The sequence below is a fragment of the Varroa destructor genome, unplaced genomic scaffold, assembly GCF_002443255.2.
Source record: "Varroa destructor unplaced genomic scaffold, Vdes_3.0 BEIS01000007.1, whole genome shotgun sequence".
Lineage (NCBI taxonomy): Eukaryota > Metazoa > Arthropoda > Arachnida > Mesostigmata > Varroidae > Varroa > Varroa destructor.
This window is the reverse complement of record NW_019211460.1, coordinates 2,941,582-2,961,824: the sequence shown is the minus strand read 5'-3', so window position 1 is coordinate 2,961,824 and position 20,243 is coordinate 2,941,582. Positions and strand designations below refer to the sequence as shown.

The window sequence follows — 20,243 nt, the reverse complement described above, 5'->3', positions numbered from 1 at the left end:
TAATGCTGTTCCCACTTGCGCGAGCATTATCTTCATGTCTGTTTCCATGCGTAACGTGGCTAGCGTTGATGACACTGCTAGAATTACGTTTTTTTGATATCAGCGCAGGCTTGAAAAGAGACTTTAGCTGATTCATTTGTTGCATTATACTTGTTTACAGTTTCCATACAGGGCAATAATAATATCTCTCCCATGGATAACATGTACCTAAGCTAAGGCTCATTTTCCTTTCGAGACAAATAATGTTTATGCAGAGTAAACAAAACTGATCGAAATCAGTAAATGTGTAATTTGTTGCTTGCTTTATTCAAATTTAAAAAAGGATCAACATTGAAAAGCTAATAACTCCGAGATTTGCCTTAGGTCATACGGTCTTTAGTTCAAAGTCTACGGACGGCAAGCCACGTGAGAACCACAGTTCAAGGACGAACACGTAACCGCTGTGAGACGGCATAAAAAGGCACCATTTTCAGTCGATTTCAAATCTTGCCGCTGTAGTTAACCTAGTATGTTTAGCACTGCGCGAAATTCGTGTGAAGTTGTCTGTATGTATGTAATATGTAAATCTGGTAAGAGATAGTCGTCTTTGGCTACACGGCTGACAACTAGCAATAGTAACTCTATTTACATTCAAATGTTACTGAAACGCCGTTTAATCTAGTTAGAACACTTCCTTTGATACAAACTTAAGATATTTAACTAATGTATATATCAGCAAAATGTCAACGTAATGGAGGTACCATTCTATGAAAGATTTCGTAATCGTTAGGGAACGCCACATGTCTACGATATTGTGCGGCAGTTAAAACGAAAACATCAATAACGTCCCAACATTATTTTCTACCGAGAATCGGTTCGTCGGCGTATTTCTGCTATGGTAAATCTTCGTACTTCTAGCTCGGGGGTGGGCTACACCCTCCGATACAACATTGTTTCGTCTAAGTCTATTCAACTTTTTATCATTGAAGTGATTGTCACTGGCATAAATCAGGTGCCTAACAGTGGAAAACATTATGGCTTATAATAATATATATATATATATATATATATATATATATATATATATATATATATATAATACGGTTACTAAATGGGCGTACGTTTTTGTCAGGCGATCAGGTATTTTTAGATATGTATTTCCATGCCAGTCATATCTGGCGACGTCCGCAGCAGTACCCGTTGAGTCTAGCTGCCTTGACCGAGCAACGATTTTTACTGGACTTCAGCGGTCGGTGAATACGATCACGAACTACGCCAGTATCACAAATCTGATCTTAGAACCAGCACGGCAACTTTCGCTATAAGTTATCGTTTAACGCAAGTCATCAACCTTCATGACATACGCTTACAGATGTGCATCGCCATATTTTGGCTTGGCTTACCCAACAAGGGTCAGTATCGTAGCCTTGTGTACATGCCTACCGACTTATTTTATTGATACAAATGCCTGCTTCAGTAACTGAAATGCACGAATAGCCTAGCAAGAACTACGACAGTTGGCAAAAAAAAAAACTAGAAGAATATTGCAAGAAGTGCAAAGTTAAATTGAAGCTAGCGTTCTGGGAAAAAGATTTACACTAGTGGAACGAGACATGACATGTTTGGAAATAGATGGGATACTGTGGCCATTAGAATGTAGAAATATGTAAACAATGATTTCCCTAGAACCGTGCCAGGGGGTCTGGTAATTCTAATCATACCTGCAGGGAAAGCTTCAACCCAATAAGAGAGCAAGTTGCCCTTAACTGGTAACACTTCTACAAATTGGTGACTACGTGAACAGGAACCTTCTCACAGAAGCATGCTAATACACAGTCTTATTTAGAGCAATACTTAACGACAGTACTGGACGTAAAAGTCCAGGAACATCTATTCAGTTGCAGCAAAGACATTCGTCGTTGACGTTGCCAGAAGGTCACATTGTTCCGATATATATATATATACTACGCCATAATGACATTTGTGTAAACTTGATACTATTATTTTTCCTGTCTATTTTTGGTCCACTTGTGGAGTGGAAATGGCTACAAAGTATAGCTTTATTCAATCAACGACCATGTTCGTTAAACCCGTGTGCTCTGCGGAGCCGGTAATCAGCGTCAAAATGTTTTGATCATCGACACGGAGGTGGTGTGGCAGAAACTTGTCTCATTGACGTGGCCAATGGGGCGAGGCGAAATCTGTGAGGAGCATCGACAATGAAGGACGTTTATAGGTCTGCTAAGCTGAAATTCGCTTTTGTCTAAGATGGCGGGAGCCGAACAATCTCGTTTGTCTGTCGGGGAAATCTAAGCATATCTCACTTGATCCAATACCGTCTATAATTACTCGAATTTTTTAGACGCTAGTAGAAATATTTATAGGTATTGAATTGATTTATAGGTAGAAATATTTATAGGTATGGGGCTGCAGATAAATAAATTGTATCTCCTTGGTTTTTCTTGACTAGCTGGCCAGTTTAATTAATATCACCAGAGAGCTAAACTGAGATAGATTTACGGATATCGACTGACTAATATAGATTTAAAGTAACTTCTATTGTACCTTGAAGGGATAGGCCGATGGCGCTTCTTGATCGAAAATTCGTTCTGCCTTTAGCAATTAACTGTGGCGAAATTAATAATTAAGAGGTTAGCAAACGAATATTTATTGTAAAAAGATTATAGTAAACAGAGTCAATTGTTACTGTGTCATTATATTTATCTGTAGTAATTTCTGAATGAAAAAATTACACAGATCTGCGACACTTTATCAAGCACAACTATTAAAGAAGTGGCAACATTAATCACGTAGTAGGTGATTCGAAAAATTCGAAGATGTTAATTTATACATAAGAAACGACTTGATTCAAGAACTTGTGGCAAAAGACAACGTCTGCGTGTCGGATCAGTGTTAAAATATCGTCATGCATTGTTCCATTAATAGCACTCTTGGCCTTTTTTTTTTTAAGACTAATTTGTCAGACCTGACGCCCACTTTATGTCTACTAGATTAGTAATATCGTTCTGTTGGCCTTTGACCTAGGCCTAGAATATTTTACTGTGCTGTATGTACTATGTGGAGCACATAGCATATCCTGAGCAGTTAATCGAACGCCTTTTGCACTAACGAATGCGAGGTTAAATAGTTAAATGTATTAATTTGTATCAAAAGATCGATATTCTCATTATTTTAACCGTTTAGGGTTTTTTAAAAGACTGGATGGTGTCAGCATGTCTAAAACTCCGTCTGCTCGTAACGTTTCAATTAATTCAATACTCAAATGCAATACAAAGTTCTCTTAACCAAACTTTAATTCGTGTACTCTTTTGACCTGAAAATAGGTAAACATGTTCGAAGACACCGAGCATATTAGCGATGGTTGTGGGAGTTTCGACGGGCGGTTTGATGGCCTTAGCCTAACTATATGCATGGATTAAAGATTTGCAAACTAGGGCACGAAATCGGTCCAAGGGTACAGTAAAACGATTTGTAAAGATAAGAGGATACCACTTATTATCATACATTATCTGTACAGCATTTGCTTTGTTGCGGTTGTTACCCGCCATAGTACTGGAATCTCAAGGAAAACTGAGCATTTCATCACTTGTTATAGCTAGCGTAGTTGTTAGGTTTGCTAAACACTTTTATTATCATCTAGTTATATCTCACACAATTTTCAACTTTTCGATGCAGCTAGCCTTGTGCCACTGTAAAACGTTTCAAGGACTGGTTTAATAGACGCGAAATTTACTAGATACATGTCGGATGATTTTTCTCAGCTTTTATTAGATATAGATGAAATTTTCACAGCATAATTTGTGTATATTGCTTTAAGACAATTGTATAAATTTCAAAACAAAATTTATACAATTGCCTACAGTTAACAGTCGTATTAACCTTAAACAAAGTCATTTGTTAATTTAGAGAAGTTTTCGGCTTAAACACGTTTATAGATAGATATATATATATATATTTAATCAATATCTATATCTATATAAATAGATAGATATAGATATTGATTGATTGATAGATAGACAGATAGATAGCTTTGTAAACATAATGAAGTACAGAGCTCTGTTCGAAAAGTCAAATACTTACTGGCACACGTTTCAAATTATATATTTATTTTCTTACTGAGCTTTACTGGCAACTGGTAGAGAAACTATTCCGTAGGTATTTGAAGTAGTAAAAAATACAACATACTAAGCATATATATACATATATATACTTATATATATGCTTCGTTTGGTATGTTGATTCTCTTTCCGGGTCGTCACCAAGGTCTAACGGTCTTTTATTTTTGTTCCTTTTTGTAACTCTTTACATATTCTACTAAGTAAAGATCTACTAAACATAGTAATAGTAAACATAATAGGCAGTAGCATATATTGAACGAAGAAACAAATGTTTAATATGTTTCGATCGGCATACTGATCCACTTTACGCAATGCCACTGAAATGTAAGCATTTTTTTAATACATATCTAACTTTTAATAATAAATATCTAAATTCCTTCTTTACATTTTTTTTAATAAATTCAAGTCTGTTTTTACAAAAATGTGTGCTTTAAAATTTCCTGTTGTTAGAAATTGGCTTAAAAAACCACTCAAAACGTATGTTCATTCCATCTTTACGTAGGTAAAACTAACGACCAATTGGGTTTTCGTAGTTCCCTCTCAAAAATACCAATTTAGACATATATATATATATATATATATATATATATATATATATATATATATATGTTGCTGTCAAGAAAACATCCCTCACATAGAATATCATGTTGAGTTATAACTTTCACATGGTACTTTCAACCCGAGAATTGAGCCATAGGTAGATCAACAATAATTACATTTGGATTTAGTCCATCGAGAGCTTTCGATTGGTACCAAGAAATACCCTCCTCACTTAAACATCCATGTAAAAAAATGTCCTGATTTAAGCAAAGTTGCAGTAATTCGGTTCTTTATACCGAAGCATTAATTTTAACTATAGATAAATGTATTGCATTTTTACATAGCTCGTGAAAATGTTTCGATCGTTTCAAAGAATTGGTGCTACCAACGCGGTCCTTTGCGTAGAACAGAATATTTTTGATATTTTAATGTTTCTCCAAAAAAATTTTTAGACGTTATCTTCAAAACAATACTCAACAAGGATGTTCGTCGTATTAGCCACTACATATTTCCGATTTTATATTACCACAAATTCGCTCAAAAAACGCTTAAAGCTAGGTCGAAACACACTTTTATTGTAATATTGTGTAGGCGAAGACAACTTGCTCACCGAAACACCCACTTTAAATATAAAAACATATATCGCATGTTCTCTAAACTAAGGAGGATCAATCGGCTGGTGTGGAGAATAACCCGTTTCCCATGGAATGTCATGTCAAATTTCCGCCCTCCGGGAAAAAAGTTAAAAACTGAGAGTGGATGTAAAAACATAGATTGCATTTTGAGCCAGTTCGGTGAGATTGCTTTCGATAGCTTCAACTATTACCGCCCTACATAGATTTGCATGTAAACATTTCGTTGCTATTTTCTCAATAGAAAAAACTTCGATAGAAATTCTACTAAAATATAGTTCACCTCTACCCCTACAGTTTTTTCATAGAGATCTTTTCATAGGATAATCTCAAAAAAAAAATTACCGCAATTTTGTTTTTCACATTAACAGCGCGCTCTATAGGATGAAAAACAAACTGCTTCCGGGAAAAAAAAAAAGATTTCGTCTAATCGTCACTATATTATGCGCATTTCGAACGGTACTTTATCGACCCCCTAAAAATCCCAATGTGGCCTTCTTGAGGGGTCGACTCGGGTCGGATAAACAAACAAACAGACACCGAGTTTTAAGGTTAGATGGATGGATGAATGGATTCGAAGTTTTGAACTAGAAAAGATCCGTTTTTGAGCCAATCTGGTGAGCTAGAGGAAGTTTGCTAGTTGTAGCAAGTTATCGATCAGCAGAAACTGTCCAAGACTATTAACAACAAACCAGCAATTTCGAACTGCGAGCTGGAATATGTATAATGCATCGTTTCCATTTTTCTTTTCGTGTTCTGATCTGCTTCACGTTAGTAAGTTGCTATTTCAAATAGTACCTTTTTTTTATAGTTAAAAACAAGATACTAGTAACGTGGTTCGTAGTTGTGCAATTTAGATGCTAAATGAACAGGGATGGCGCTGAGCTCGTTTATAAAAAAGAAAACGCAATGCAAGAACCAATGTTTCTTTTAGTCGAAGCCAACATTAACTATCGAGTATCGACGTTTTACGCGAAACACTCCCAATGATTACATATAAATGCCAATGACTGAACAGAGAATGCAAGTTGCTTAAGGATGTGGCATGTAACAAAGGTAAAGCATACTCTAGAATATCACAGTGGAATCCTCTGTTCAAATATTGGATTATACGTATTTTTCATAATGCTGGTTATCTCGTACACTTATGGCTCACCATATTGTTTGCCCGTAATTAATGCAGTCCTTGTTCCTAAATAAACTCAGGCAAGTAGCGCAGGTAGTTTTGAGTAATAGGTATGTTTCCATGAATTCTAGTAAGCCTTTGTAACTTTGTTATTTCTCTTATGAAAAAATACATCGTTCAAGCTAAATAAAGGTCAGTAACAATATAACAACTGCTACAGATATATTTATTTTCTTTTATACTTTCTATTTCCTCTAGTTTCTTATCAGTATTTTTGCCCGTCTAACTACTTACAGGGATTTGTTGCTAACGGGTTTTTGCGATGACGGCGATATTAGATTAGCCCAAACCGCCCGGAGCAAAGTCTGTAAGATCACTGTCATCAGTGACCGTTCGATACAAACAAAGAGACAGACTAAGAGAGAGTTAAAGATACATAGACCAGCTGATTGACTTCAAATCTTGTAATAAATAGTAACAAACTGGTCGTCAGTCGAGAGCGAAAGGCCAATACTCGCAGTTGAATACTGTGACATTAGAGCACCTTTTAGTTGTTTTTGTGTATGCAGGCTGTCGCTGTAGCTTTTGTTAGAGGTTGATGACACAGTGGTGTCCGAGCCGGTCCTTATAGTAGGAATAGTAGTTCAATAATCGGCGCGAGTCGAAAGGATATGGCAATGTTGCGAACACAGGCACTCGTCAAGGTTTTGTCGCAGGCAAATACTGGTGGAGTTATCAGCACACTGTGAGTTTACTTTAAGTTATCGTTTAATTATGTGAGTACTATGTAGATGGTCGTGCGTATATTTAGTGGAAACACATACTCGTGCGAAATGTACGTATGCTAAAAAAATATCCGACAACATTTCCCTAAGGTACTGTTTTCACATGGTGATAAATGTGAAATCAAGGCAAACCTTCTTTTTACCACATCTGTATTTACCCATCAACCTATTGAGCTGAATTCTAACTATGTTAATGTACGTTTTATTGAGATTTCACGTGATAGCTTCTAGGTTGTCTCTTCTAGAAGCAAGTGTGCGCCTATAGCTTAACGTCTACTAAATGCCTATTTCACATGCATTTCACTTGCTTAGATGGCCTAGTTTCAAGGCTCACCTACATATATCGTTTTAAGAAATCTACAGTCTTTGTTCTCGACGCGCGTGTGATTGGGATCCAAGTGTCGAAGGAAAACAACTTGAGACGTATTGAGTAAGGTAATGTTAATTGCTTGGACAACTTTGATTAAGTTATACGTTTTTGCGCACACCCTTTCAAGGTTACTCAACTCTGAAGGTGTTCTTATGGCATACGCTGGATATGCCGAAAGAGAAGCGAAAACAACAGCAGCTCTGGTATGTCGTCGTTGTCACACAGACACATCAGTGTTAGGGTAATGCGTATACTAGTCACTTTCGCCCAATATTGAGTGCATTTTTCTTAGTACCTAGGTGCTGAACTGGTAGTCCGGAGTATTAAAGAAGTATGGCTTGACGTTTTTAAATCTGTATATCAGCTTTAAGAAGGGTTTTTTTTCAGGACGCAATTTTTCTACCGCTATCTTATTCAGCAGGGCTGTTCGATGAGATTCTTTATAATTTTCCTTCCATAACCTATAGTTTTACAAATACGACCTTGTACTCTGTATGTATGTTATTGCAGCTAAGTTCAGTATGGGGGCTTAACGAGCAGGAAGGCAAGGGGGGACTCAATGACGATCGTTTACGACAAGTGATCATTGAACTAGAGGTTAGTGACATTTTTACATGTTAGCCATTCAAGTAAATATATAGAAGTTCTCTTCAAACCTGTAGTGCTAATAGGTGGGGCTACTTCTTTGTCCTACAGAAAGCAACAGTTCCGATAGTTTATACGCCAGGGCTTGTGCTGATTAAGCGTTCATTACATTCATAGGATTGACCCTGTGTGGAATAAATGTATTGGGCAATTATTAGGAAAACGGAATTTTCTGAAACACACGAGCACATGATAGTACTAACTATAATGACAAAGCCACTAAAAAGCCAACGTAACACTTATAACCAGTCGTTTTTCGGGACCCCATATAATAATGGTGAATTAATTCAGTAGTGACGCCGGTGAAGAAGATTTCAGCAATGGTTTCGAAGCAGAATGCGATTGTTCAACATTTAGAGCAGTTATAAGTATACGCCTGATTTCAAACAGTCTAGCTGCAGTAGTTACGGTGTTTAAATGTGAAAGTACTCTCTTTGCTTGACTGATTTTCCACCCTTTTTTATATAGTATTTTAAGAGTGCTTTTCATGACACGCAACAATCATTTCAATCTGATCTTTCTCATTAAGTCACTATCTACTAGTCACTTTTTTCTTTCAGACACGCGATGTTTATCGTGGTGCGTTTGAGCACGTTGTTCAGCATTTTTAAAGTGAAAGCAGGTCCATAATTTGAAACTTTGCTAATTTGCTATTTCCAGGAAGGATGTGTGTTGATCACTCCTGTTGCTGGTTTATTGTTATGTCTGTGCGCTTCGAAGGATGTCGACGCTGGTATGATTCGAGCTAAGGCCCACGCATTAACTTTGCATCTCGAAGGACCTCTTTTGCAAATCGGCAACTCGTAACTGCCAAATGAAAAAAAAAAGATTATTCAAATGCAGGTTTTCGGTGTCCAGATTATGCCTTAGCAAAAGCATCCCATGGACCTACAATATTATTCAATTTTAAACGGAGCCTCAACTGTTCAACTGATGAACTTAAATTCCAACTGCGACGAATGACAAAAAGCCATGATACTACATAAGTGTGAGATGGCCACGCAGCTTGTACTCTAAGCAAGTGCTCTGAAGAGCCTACTTGTTTAGTGCTTCTTTCAATATCGAATATATTTATAGATAATGTATGATTAGAAACATCGAAGTCGGCGATTAAATATGCATGATAGATTGCCTTAAGCACAAAACTACGTAATGCAATAATCACACCTATTAATCCAAAGACGAACCAGATTCGCCTGGTTTACGGTTATAAGTGGCAGCGATTTCGTCTTAGTATTTTGTAAAATATTAAAATAAATTACCAGTGTATTATCAGAAGTTTGGTAGGACGAAGTAGGTATCCGCTATTTATTATTCTAGTGAATAATACCGTTCGCATCATAGCATGATACTATTCATGTCGTTGGCTATGCCAAACAATGGAGCCCGTTAGTAATTACATTCGCGCAACTTCGATTATTTCAGAAAATCTATAGCAACAGCAATTTATTAAAAATATGTTGTCCGACGCGATCACAATTTTGCTTCGCTGTTCAGAAGGTCCACAGTTTAACTTTTCGGCTGAAATTACCACTGTAGCTTATATTTTGCATGGCACGTCGGCTTATTTGTGCTTTTGCGCCTTTTCAGCTGCACGCGATAATTGACTGCTTAAATAATTGTATCTTCTAATATACAAATACCTGAGAAACCGATCATTAAAGAACTCTGCTGAATCCTGAATACTTCCTTATCCCTTTAAGTATTACTTCTGTGTAGCTCGTTGCTCCTGGGTAACCCGTGCACTGCTTCCACTAATGAACTGGTATTGTAGGGCATAAAATACAGTTTTTGTTAATTTAGGGTTACCGCAAATAAGAGCTGGAAGAAGCAGGGCTTGGCTGTGTTGTTACTATATATCTTGCATGAACTTGAATCATTGACGTATCGGATAGCTTGTGCAGGATATACTTTTTTCAGGAACTGCGCTCAACGGTAGCCTAATTAATGTCTAATTATTACCTGTGTTTTCCTTGTGTTAGATAATGTTTAACCTCTCCATCGATTTATCCGAAATTCATTTCCCATAAAGATTATTATTATTATTTTATAGTCAATGAAAGAATGATTTTGAGAAGTAGAAACTCGGAAAGGCCCGGCTGGGTTCTGTTTTGCTCCAAAAACAGACGTTATGTCTCAAACATATTAAATATAATTAGTCCTCCTTAATCCTGAACTTCCTGGTAACCTTACGGATTAATTCTTCCTTGTTAAGCATTACATAGAATACTTTGTCAATGCCTTCGACATCCTGTGACCAAATTTGATTTATTTTATGAAAAGTTATGAAAATTCAACTATTTCTATTAAAATTTTCATATAATCAGTGAGTAAAATTTCGGTACTCTCCGATCAGTTATTATCATTTACTCATGGAACGATAACGTTGAATTTCAGTTACATGTAAAGATCTTTAGCTCTTCAATCAAGGCAGTTGCTGTCACGCACTATTTTCCTGAGATAGTTATATACACTTCAGAGAATATTAATAATTTATGTTCTCTAATGGTTCTGCGTAGATCTTCTAGAGAGGAGGGAGAAGGGGGGCTAACCCATCGTGACAAAAAGCAGTCTGCGAGTTTATCTTTAAGTGCTTGTCACATATAAATTTTTACCATACTGACTTGACCCCACGGAGCTCCCTCCCTTCCCTACAATTAGGTCCTCTGCTTATTGCTATTTGACAATCCGACGACGATCGTCTCAACCTGCGTTCTCGGTTTGCTGCCATCAAAGAAGATTTCTCGTTCACTAGAGTGAATTAGTATTTTTTTGTTTGCTATGCTTCGATTTGATTTTTGAACCTCAATATTGTATCGTAGTATTGCGCCTCAAATCAATCATCACTTATTCTTAAGAAAGAAAGGCCGCTTTCTACTCGAGAGTAATTTTTACGGATGTAATTGTTTAAACCGGATTATAATTCAATAACAGTAGTTAACTTGAGACAATTTTTTCATTCCACAAAAGTGACCTACAACCATTGTATGTACAAAATATATATGCCGCTACAAGATCCTGAGGTAAACGTTTTGTCACGTCAGTATTAGCTTCAAAGTAGACTTTAAAGACCGAGTTGAACGACAAAGTTTCTAGATAGTAGATTCTCAACCCCTTCTTCGATTGACCAGTGTGTAGGTAATTATTAAAGTTTTTTTTCTCCAATTTTTACAGTATGGGTAATTCTTTGTGTGTCTTCCGGTCAATACTTTTCATAGTGTAAACAGAATTAAAACTACGCATTTTTCAGAACTAAACTTTAACATGACCTAACTAGAAAGCTCGGGCTGAAAAAAAATTATGTTTTAATATTAGGGGGGGGCTGCAAATAACCGTGAGTATCATGTACGCTACCAAACAACATTGATTGCTCTCGACAAAATCCTTTGATAAAGTATGGTATCTCAATATTAACAAAGCAGTTTCGGATTTTCTTTTTAATCCTTTGATCTTTTGCATATTGTCAAGCCTTACTCCAATAAAGAAAGCTAAAGTAGAATAGAGCCTGTAGTAAGGTGCAAGGTGTTAGTTGGATCATGAAATTCATAAAGCGCTATCGAAAGCTACTATACTAAGGGAAAAAAAAAACTAAAACGTTTATTTTTTAGGCCGTATGAAACAAGGAATTAACAGTATCCTCTCTCAACGATGCATAGAAGTTTGTGTGAAGATAAAATTAACCACTTATACAGTTTCCTGTATAGCAGCGGGTCGAAGAGATATTAAAATTGCCCTTGCAGCCAGGAAGGATATTGTAATCTAACAGTAAATTGCCCCAGCAGTCATTGGATTGGTCTTGGGGTGGATGAAATCGATAATAGAAACAAGAAATAAATCATGAAAGACGATCAAAACGTCGTTTGTATTAAGGAATAAAAGTTAGATTTCTCGGAGAGGGCCCTTAGGCGATTTGAGAAGGTAGTAAAATAACTCTAATGTGCTTACAATACTCGACCAGTTCCTGAGGAGCTTCATCATGTTGCCATATTTGAGAGATTAAAAGCTATGACGCTTTTTTTTATTATACTCGAAGGTTCTAGAAGGCTGAATATGAATAGATTCTCTTAGGGGACCTGTAATTGTGAGTGGAAGCACTGATCGTGTGTTTCACTTTCGCACATATAGAAGATATTTGGTATCCCCCAAAATGTTAACTGCTACTACAGAGTTATTTTGACGTCCGGCGAAAAAATATATAAGAGTATGTAATAATAAACTATAGACCTATCCACGTTATTTTTTCAGAACCCATTCCTGTTGGGTATCATTAACGCACCCATATCAAATCAATATTTGTATTTATTCCTTCAGTTTAACTTGGCTCATACATGAGCATGGAACTGTTATCTCGTACATATGGTACCGTCCAGACTTCAGAAGTCATTAACATTACCACCACCACCACCACCACCACCATCTTATTGATAATTAGCTTTTTAAATGGATCTCTTCTGTTTTCTCGGTACTCTGCTGTTCATGTTCACCTTATTTATCGTTCAACTTGATTGAACCGGCTATTGTTGCTGCGTTTTCATTATGTCCCTGCTTTACTTGCTCTGGTCCCCTACGCGAATGCCCCCTAAACGAATAAACGAGTAAAAACGTGCTTTTTTTCGTTCGCTTTTTCATACTTTATCTTTATTCACAAGAATGATGTTAACAGTTCATCCAAACGGATCGAACAGCGCTGGCGGTTGCAGCGACAGACGCCCACCACCCCCTACGATAGTACCAACATTAACAATTACCACAGCAACAACAATAATAATGGCAGCTCTTGTTGGTGAGCCAGGCCGCAATAGCGCTCACGTATGTTGTTTCATACCCATATCGACAAGAAGGTCTACCGCGGCGTATAATAGAAGTCACGCAACGGCTATATTCTGGCTGCAACATGGCGCTACTATCTCGATTGCAACAACACCGTCTTTACTATCGTACATACACCCTTGAAATATTGTGATGGGCGTATCTATCCGGTGGCTCCATCTAGCTTCCGGAACTGGGACTTTTTCAGTCGTAGGCGTTTGTCGGATGCGCTGAATTGTGTTAGGCCGAAATATCGCACTTAACGAAGTAAGTCAAACTGCAATACAGATGCTGCTGTTGTCCTTGTTGTTGCTCTCACTGTTTTATTCGTCCGGTTTTTATGGCGGTGATGATGATGATGGTGACTACGGTCATTCTGATCGCGCTGATAGTGGATGGTGGCAGACGGATCTTTTGCTTTGAACTCTTGTGGTCTGCTTTACTCCGCTGAGTCGCTTCGTCGCTGTTACTGATAGCGATGTATGCGTTCGCATATAGCAGGATATGTTTATGTATTTGGGATCGACGACGATCGCAAGGTTACTTCTACTCAACGGAATAACAGTGCCAGTGTCGCTAAAGATGCTGTGTGCTGTTTTGCGCGTGCTGGTACTGCTGCTACAGCATCGGCAATAGCGGCAGCAGCAGCGAAAGCAATGTCGACATATAGAACAGCGGCTCGTTCTTGCGTGGGTCGCTCCCGCCAGGTTAGTCGCGTCCATCGTCGCGTGTTCAATGGGCAAATCGACAAACTGGTAACTGCCAATGACTCGGTCTCCTGTAGCGACGACGACAATAACAGGCACAACAGGATCAAAAGGGCCCCTGCATACACCGTGTGGGAGCATACGGTCGTAAAAGTCATGAGAAGAGACGAAACTTAAGAGTAAATGCAGGGGTGAGTGGGGCAGTAGGGGAAAGGATGGACAAGACCAGGTATAAACAGACAGGTTTTGGTTTGCCATGTAATCATTGCACGCAGTACTTTTGCGAGAAATTTCAATTGTCCCTTCTTCTGCTATCAACGACTGCTCTATGAATTTAACAATCATAATGCAGTTTAAACAGATTACTGATGAAAATTTATATGCGTGAAGCTGAATATGGACCAGGTAACTACTAGGGTACCCTTTTTTTTGTTCACAATAGTATCGCAGAATAAAATATGGCCACCGTCAGAGTGGTATGCTATTCGGATGCGTTGCCGGCAGAATTATAAACAGAAATTGCTGGATGCTGTATGAAAATCAAGCGAGCGATACATATATAAATATGAATAACACCGAATGTTAAGCACGGTTGAGTAGTTGCCTCAGATGAAGTATTGTAGCTTTCTGCATGGTCAATAGACGTCCAACTCATCGCCGGTAATATATCCGTAAGGGCCGCACACTGCGTGGTGCAAAGCTTCTGCAGTTAATCTTTGCTTCGACGTCCTGGAATAACCGAATACCGCTGCAGGTCCTGGGCTGCATTGTCTTAATATTGTGTGAAATTTCTGCTTTGCGAGTATCTTGATGAGTCGAGTGTGAGCTGACTGACCGGCTAGCGTTGGAGGTTATACCATGGGATTGTTTTTAAATGTAAGGCGGCCTTTTGTTACACAGCTAGCACATACTATTAAAACTAGATGTAACATAGCATCTAACGTTACAACATAGTGTAAACACATGGACAGCAGACACATGGACAAACACGTTCGAGTGTACTCTAGTCCAAACTATAATTCAACTTCTCGCATTTCTTTAGGCATTACACATTTACAGAATGACTATCTCTTATTTGTATACACCATTCGATTGTTCATTCATTACAAACCTTAAATTAAACGCTATTATTAGTGTGATTATTACTAGCGTAGAGAGCGTCAGCATCTCACCGCAGCCTTTTCCAGCTATGAATTCTGTTAAGGTTGCGTTGTATTTCAAACTTTATTTCATATGGCTGAATAACTTAAAGAGATCGAGTCCTACGGCCTTAGGGCGCGACGTTTAAAGTTGCTACTTTTAATACGACTATTGGTATTTGCAAGTTAAACCTAGCGTTCTTCACATACTTAGCGTATGATAAAGCAATGTTTTAACCCATGATGGTACAGTGGCAACCTGTTTGCCTATTGAACTCCTAGAAACACCTAAGAAGATATAAATTTTAATTAGAATTTATCTTTCGCTTTGTTTTATATTTCAGGGAGCTACTTAATAATTTTGGACATATGGTATTAAATTTAGCAGTAGAGAATATAAATAAAATGTTCTTATCAAACCTCCTGTTTATTTTGCAAGTAGGAATATAAATAGAAATATTTTTGGAGCAATTTCATTCCGTTTGGCTAAAAGGTTCCTTGCTCTAGGGCTTTGTGTTGTACACTTCATGGGCTCCAAAAACGACCCAACCCTGTGGTAGATTAATCAAAAAAGTTACTTTCTTTTCCAAAACAACCCAAGCAAGTTTTTCTTCAATACGCATAAAGCGTTTTTGAGTAAGGATTAACCATTGAGTGTATAGGAAATTATCTTTACAAGCGTGATTCATAATTTTATCGCCAGGGGGCTGTGTGATTTTTCGAGCCGTATCTACAACGGTTTATGAAGAATGGACCATAACAGAAGGGGACATGAAATCCAAAAGCGAACAATATTATGACCTATGATGGGGTTTCTGCGAAATGAAGCCTTCTGTTGTTTTAGGGTGCGGGTGCGGGTGCGGTAGGTCCAGGTAGCCGTATTTCTCCAATATCAAAAGACATCATCTTACAGGGGCAGAATATCAAGATGTCAATGGTATAACAAATCGCAATTTCTGAATGAATAGTTTCTTAACTAACTCAAGCTTTAGCTAGTTGTAGTAGACGATCCTAAAAAAAAGATGTCCTTACATCGGAGCCATAAAATTTCACTATTCATAAACTTAACATTATGGACATTTTTTTGCTGCCACGCTAAAACCGATCATGCGATCTCCGGTGTAATATTTTGCTTAACATTGCAGCCTTGAAAGCTTGTGAGCTGTGACACACTGGCAAATATGCAGGATGCACATCTAAAAAAACCTACATAACCTTTGCTATTTGAGACAATCATGAAACGTATCGTGTTTATCGACAACCGTATCGTTAATTGTTTCTTGATATTAATAGCAAGCGAAAATCTACCGCCCGCGTATTTGCTCCATTGGGGCTCTGTTCGTCACCCACCGATGTGTTGCCGAACGTACGAAACTACCTCATGTATTGTCGACGCTAACGGCAGTCATAGGCGTTGGTGGTGATGGCGAATCGGCAGCGTGTCGTTGGTTACTGGAGCTTTCACAAAATTGGAATGGCATACGTAGGAGAACTGACGGCTCCGGTAATGGCGTTAGCAGTGGATGATGCGTCTTTTCTTGCGCGCGTAACTAAGTTACGTACGCGCTGCTGCTGCTGCCGCCGCCGCCGCCGCTGCTGCTTTCGTCTTATAGCTGTTTTGCTGCTCCTCGTGGTACACTTGTGATCATAATGATGATGATGCTGCTATTGCACGCGTAGAACCGCCTCACCGAAAATCGGCTCATTGCCGCTGCACGTAAACGCCACCGTATTCTTTCGGAGAGACTGTACAGCCGCGGTCAGTGTCAGCATCGCGTACCAGAATTAGTGTCATAGTGTTACCAGTAGCATCACCTTGATATACACTACGGTGATTACCACAAGCGTATTGGACTCTACTGGCGCCGCGATCGTCGACACTGAACGAATTTCGACTACTTATGCATTTGCACGTCCGGTCGCATTTCGCGCAAATCCCAGTGCACTTACGAACGCCGTCGAAGTGCGTGTAGCTGGAGGAGTCGAGGAAATTTTCGATCGACGTCAGGCCAGCGGGGACAATTTTTAGCCGAAACTCAGTTCAGCAGGTGTATCTCTAAGGTGTAATAAAAATACAGGACAGATCGAGAGGAACGCCTTAGGACTTTTGTGGTGTAGGATTGTGCAGCCTTGCCTGTAGGCCGTAGCGTGTTTATTGAAAGCTGCTCCACGATTATCCAGCACTGTTCGGCAGCGATCCTTGTGCAATTACACATACGGCTAATATCAAAATGGTAATTAAGGTAAGTTTTGGCATAAGTATCATCGAGGTGAAAGGGTCCTGATTACAGTTTTTATATACATTTTTCTAGTACATTTTTGATAGTGACGCAATATTTTCGTACCGTCCTAGGTGAACCACAAATAACGTTTGAGCAAAAGAGACAGTTATATATGCTCAGCATTACTTAACACCTTATATTACGGTAAAAATAGTATTTTTTTAGTATATTAGTGTGTCTTTTTCAAGGCATATGTATAAACCTGCGTTTATTCAACCCTCGGTAACAAAGCTGGAAAATTAGACATTCTGAAATTTGAAGATCTCCTTTTTTTTTAGTAGCTCAAACACTTTAACAAGTACTGCGCTAGAGGCCATTTGTCCATTACAGGATGGACGCCACGTTGAATATATGCGAAGAAATTTGGAACATTGTATTATTACCAACTAGGTTATATCTCGACTTCAGTAATCTGAAAAATATCCTTGCAAAAAAACATAAGATGCATAGTCGTCCTATAATTCGGATACGATATACTTGCTTAGCCCTGTAATTGGCGGCTGATACTTATGACACGAAGTATGTAGCACTAATATTACCTTGAGTACCACTCCTGAAATAATAGTTTGTGAAATGTTTGTGGTTCTTTTTTCTTTTATTCTGAAACACGTTATTATTCAGATCTAATTTAATGAAGTACGAATGCTGCGTACATACCTTTTAAGGTTCTGTCGAAAGGTTCAAGCAGTAATATAAAAATGTTTCCGTATGACCATTTTCTAATTGTAATGAAGAACGCACATAAATTCACAAATATTCAAGTTCAATGTTATAGCAAAATATATACTTATATTTCATACCTTTATATTCCTGGAAGTCCTATCCGTCAAGCGCCTGTTTTTTTTTGTATCCAATATATCTATTTTCAGCGTTGACACGAATTATTCTAGTGTAAAATATTACACTAAATAATAAAATAATATAATTATGTGAGTATTCAAGTGCAATATATAGCCCGCCTTACGCATAAAATTAAGAGAGGCTGGTAGTTGCGAACCGTTGAAACGTACATAACAGATCAGCAACTGTACGAGCTGGATCAATTTTTTTTTATCAGCCACTGCAAATTAGTTTCGTACTGTCTACGTTTTTATTGCGCTTATAATCAATGGCTAAACAACAGATTTATTGAATGCAATATCAACACATTCTCGCTTAGTCATGGGGTTCTCGATAAAGGCACATTTCCAATCGATTCGCTATTGTTGATCACCATCATCCCCTTCGCTGACGCTGTTGCTCCATGGGCCAAACCGACACGAGGAAAGGAATCAGAGACCACTGGCCACAACAACGATGACACCGATTGTGGCCCCCTTAACGACGACGTCATCTATAAGTGTTTGTCTAGCTGGCTCTCGTTCTTATTTCTAATCTATCTCTACTCCATCTGTAATACTGCCACTAAAATCGTTGTTACAGGACTAGCAATTGTCGCCGTTGCTCTTACTGTCTTACCTTATTTGGACGACGGTCATATGATTGTAATGCAACGTTACGCTGAACCGAAGTACCGAACACGGAAAGCCCAAGTCTGCGAACGAATCAACGACCGTTCTTAACTCAATAGAACATCGACTATCTTATAAAACCCAACGATTAACTTTAGCAAAATGGCCGACAGCAACTAGCGTATGGGCAGCGACACTGGCGAGCCGCAGCGATGGCCAAATATACACGATCGTTATATGACATCATCACTCATAAATATGTGTATTACGTGTTTAGTATTACGATTGTGGCCATGACACTGCGCTCAGCGACAAATGCCGCGCTCTTGAGTTACTCAGAACGGCTCTAGAAGAAGAGACAAATAAAGGATAAAAAGCCAATTCAATGCTAGGACGACATTGATCTAGTTAGTTCAGCATCGCCTACTAAGGCAAGGTAGAGTGAGTGTAAGTTCATCACACATCTTGTCCTCGAAGCAACATGTGTAATGGGGTTTTTTGCATTACGAACTAGGTAATAGAGTGACTGATTACAATATTGATAACAGTGATGATCAGTTGATTCAAGGGCACCTTGACCAAAAGCCATCATGCAGAAAAATTCCGATGATCGTTGGAATTGGCATATAAATGGAAACAATGATCATGCATATATGATCACATAGACTTCTGCTAAATATATTACCTTTGCGAAGTCAAACGAGCGGAAAAAAGTAATGGAATATTACTTTCTGATGGCAAAAATAATCTAACCATAATTAATTTGCTACGGGTGCATTATCTTTTGTAACCTTTTAATTCGATTTGGCCATAAATTCAACTTTCACGTTTCAATTAGTAAGTCGGATGTAGTGAAACCATGACTACCTCGCTCAAAGAATATGAGAAGGTATTTCACCATACGTTATAATGGCTACAGTTCATGGGGCTGGCGAATAGAATAGTATGACGAACAATTATATCTGTTGAAAAACAAAATTATTAAACGTCGTGTGTGCCTTTCATAGACCAATATCTATCTGCAGTTCTGTAAAAAGTTTGTGAACCATAAGCAAAATGTCTCAACCCGCTATATTTAGCAGAATTTCTAGAGGGTACCGGTTGACAACGATGCTTGAATAGCACCTACTTAACAGCATTGGACTCTTTGTGACTGTTTCGAGTTTTACACTGCTAATGTCTGCTATGAACTGACGAAAGCTCTTACGATTTCCCCACAAGCAAACATGATATGATGGACTGCTGGGTCAAAATATTGTTTCTTAGCCGAAGTGTATATTATTAATTTAGTCTGGTGCTTCGTTTGTGATTCTGTGCGACAACTTTTATCACATTTCCTATGCTGGCCGAACGAAGCAACTCAAATCAAGTCACGCTTGCCAAATGCGTGTCAGACCGGATGCGAAGGGTAAATCCCTCAACACGACCGAGGTCGTTGTTTGACTTATCTCGTCACTCACATCTTACATACTTGCTAAACGCGTCCTTGCTACTAACAATTTGCCCTCGCGAAAAAAGTTTGTTTTTTCTTTTGTTCTTTCTGACGACCAATGCTGCTTTGCTAGACGATAGCTATATGCTGTGGCAGTATTTACGAAGCCGATACCTCTCTGACTGAGACCGACTCTGGATCGCTACG

At 38.3% G+C, this 20,243-nt stretch overlaps 1 protein-coding gene and 2 long non-coding RNA genes across 4 annotated transcripts; 1 reads left to right on the top strand and 2 right to left on the bottom strand.

The window, feature by feature from the left end:
- Nucleotides 1–2,054: 2,054 nt before the first annotated feature.
- LOC111254027 (uncharacterized) lies at nucleotides 2,055–6,756 on the bottom strand. Its single transcript, XR_002674892.2, has 3 exons — nucleotides 6,447–6,756; nucleotides 2,545–2,605; nucleotides 2,055–2,180 (listed from the first exon to the last, which is right to left on the bottom strand). It is a non-coding gene; the product is annotated as an uncharacterized LOC111254027 (long non-coding RNA).
- Nucleotides 6,757–6,867: 111 nt separating this feature from the next.
- Nucleotides 6,868–9,899, top strand: Lamtor2 (Late endosomal/lysosomal adaptor, MAPK and MTOR activator 2). The gene is made up of 4 exons (XM_022814453.2): nucleotides 6,868–7,161; nucleotides 7,699–7,774; nucleotides 8,082–8,168; nucleotides 8,877–9,899. Exons 1-4 carry the CDS (start codon nucleotides 7,088–7,090, stop codon nucleotides 9,021–9,023), a joined length of 384 nt encoding a protein of 127 aa, XP_022670188.1. The 5' UTR covers nucleotides 6,868–7,087; the 3' UTR covers nucleotides 9,024–9,899.
- Nucleotides 9,900–12,820: 2,921 nt separating this feature from the next.
- On the bottom strand, nucleotides 12,821–18,862 carry LOC147754195 (uncharacterized). 2 transcript variants are annotated; one of them, XR_015316852.1, is made up of 2 exons: nucleotides 18,612–18,862; nucleotides 12,821–13,850 (listed from the first exon to the last, which is right to left on the bottom strand). It is a non-coding gene; the product is annotated as an uncharacterized LOC147754195 (long non-coding RNA). The 2 variants fall into 2 exon arrangements; XR_015316851.1 differs by lacking the exon at nucleotides 18,612–18,862 and adding an exon at nucleotides 17,954–18,109.
- Between the last annotated feature and the right edge of the window lie 1,381 nt (nucleotides 18,863–20,243).

Bases quoted from the DNA above. Each gene is read 5' to 3' on its own strand.
- Lamtor2 (XM_022814453.2), top strand. From the start codon at position 7,088: ATGGCAATGTTGCGAACACAGGCACTCGTCAAGGTTTTGTCGCAGGCA. The intron at 7,162-7,698 runs GTGAGTTTACTT...CACCCTTTCAAG, and splicing joins GGTGGAGTTATCAGCACACT to GTTACTCAACTCTGAAGGTG. The intron at 8,169-8,876 runs GTTAGTGACATT...TGCTATTTCCAG, and splicing joins AAGTGATCATTGAACTAGAG to GAAGGATGTGTGTTGATCAC.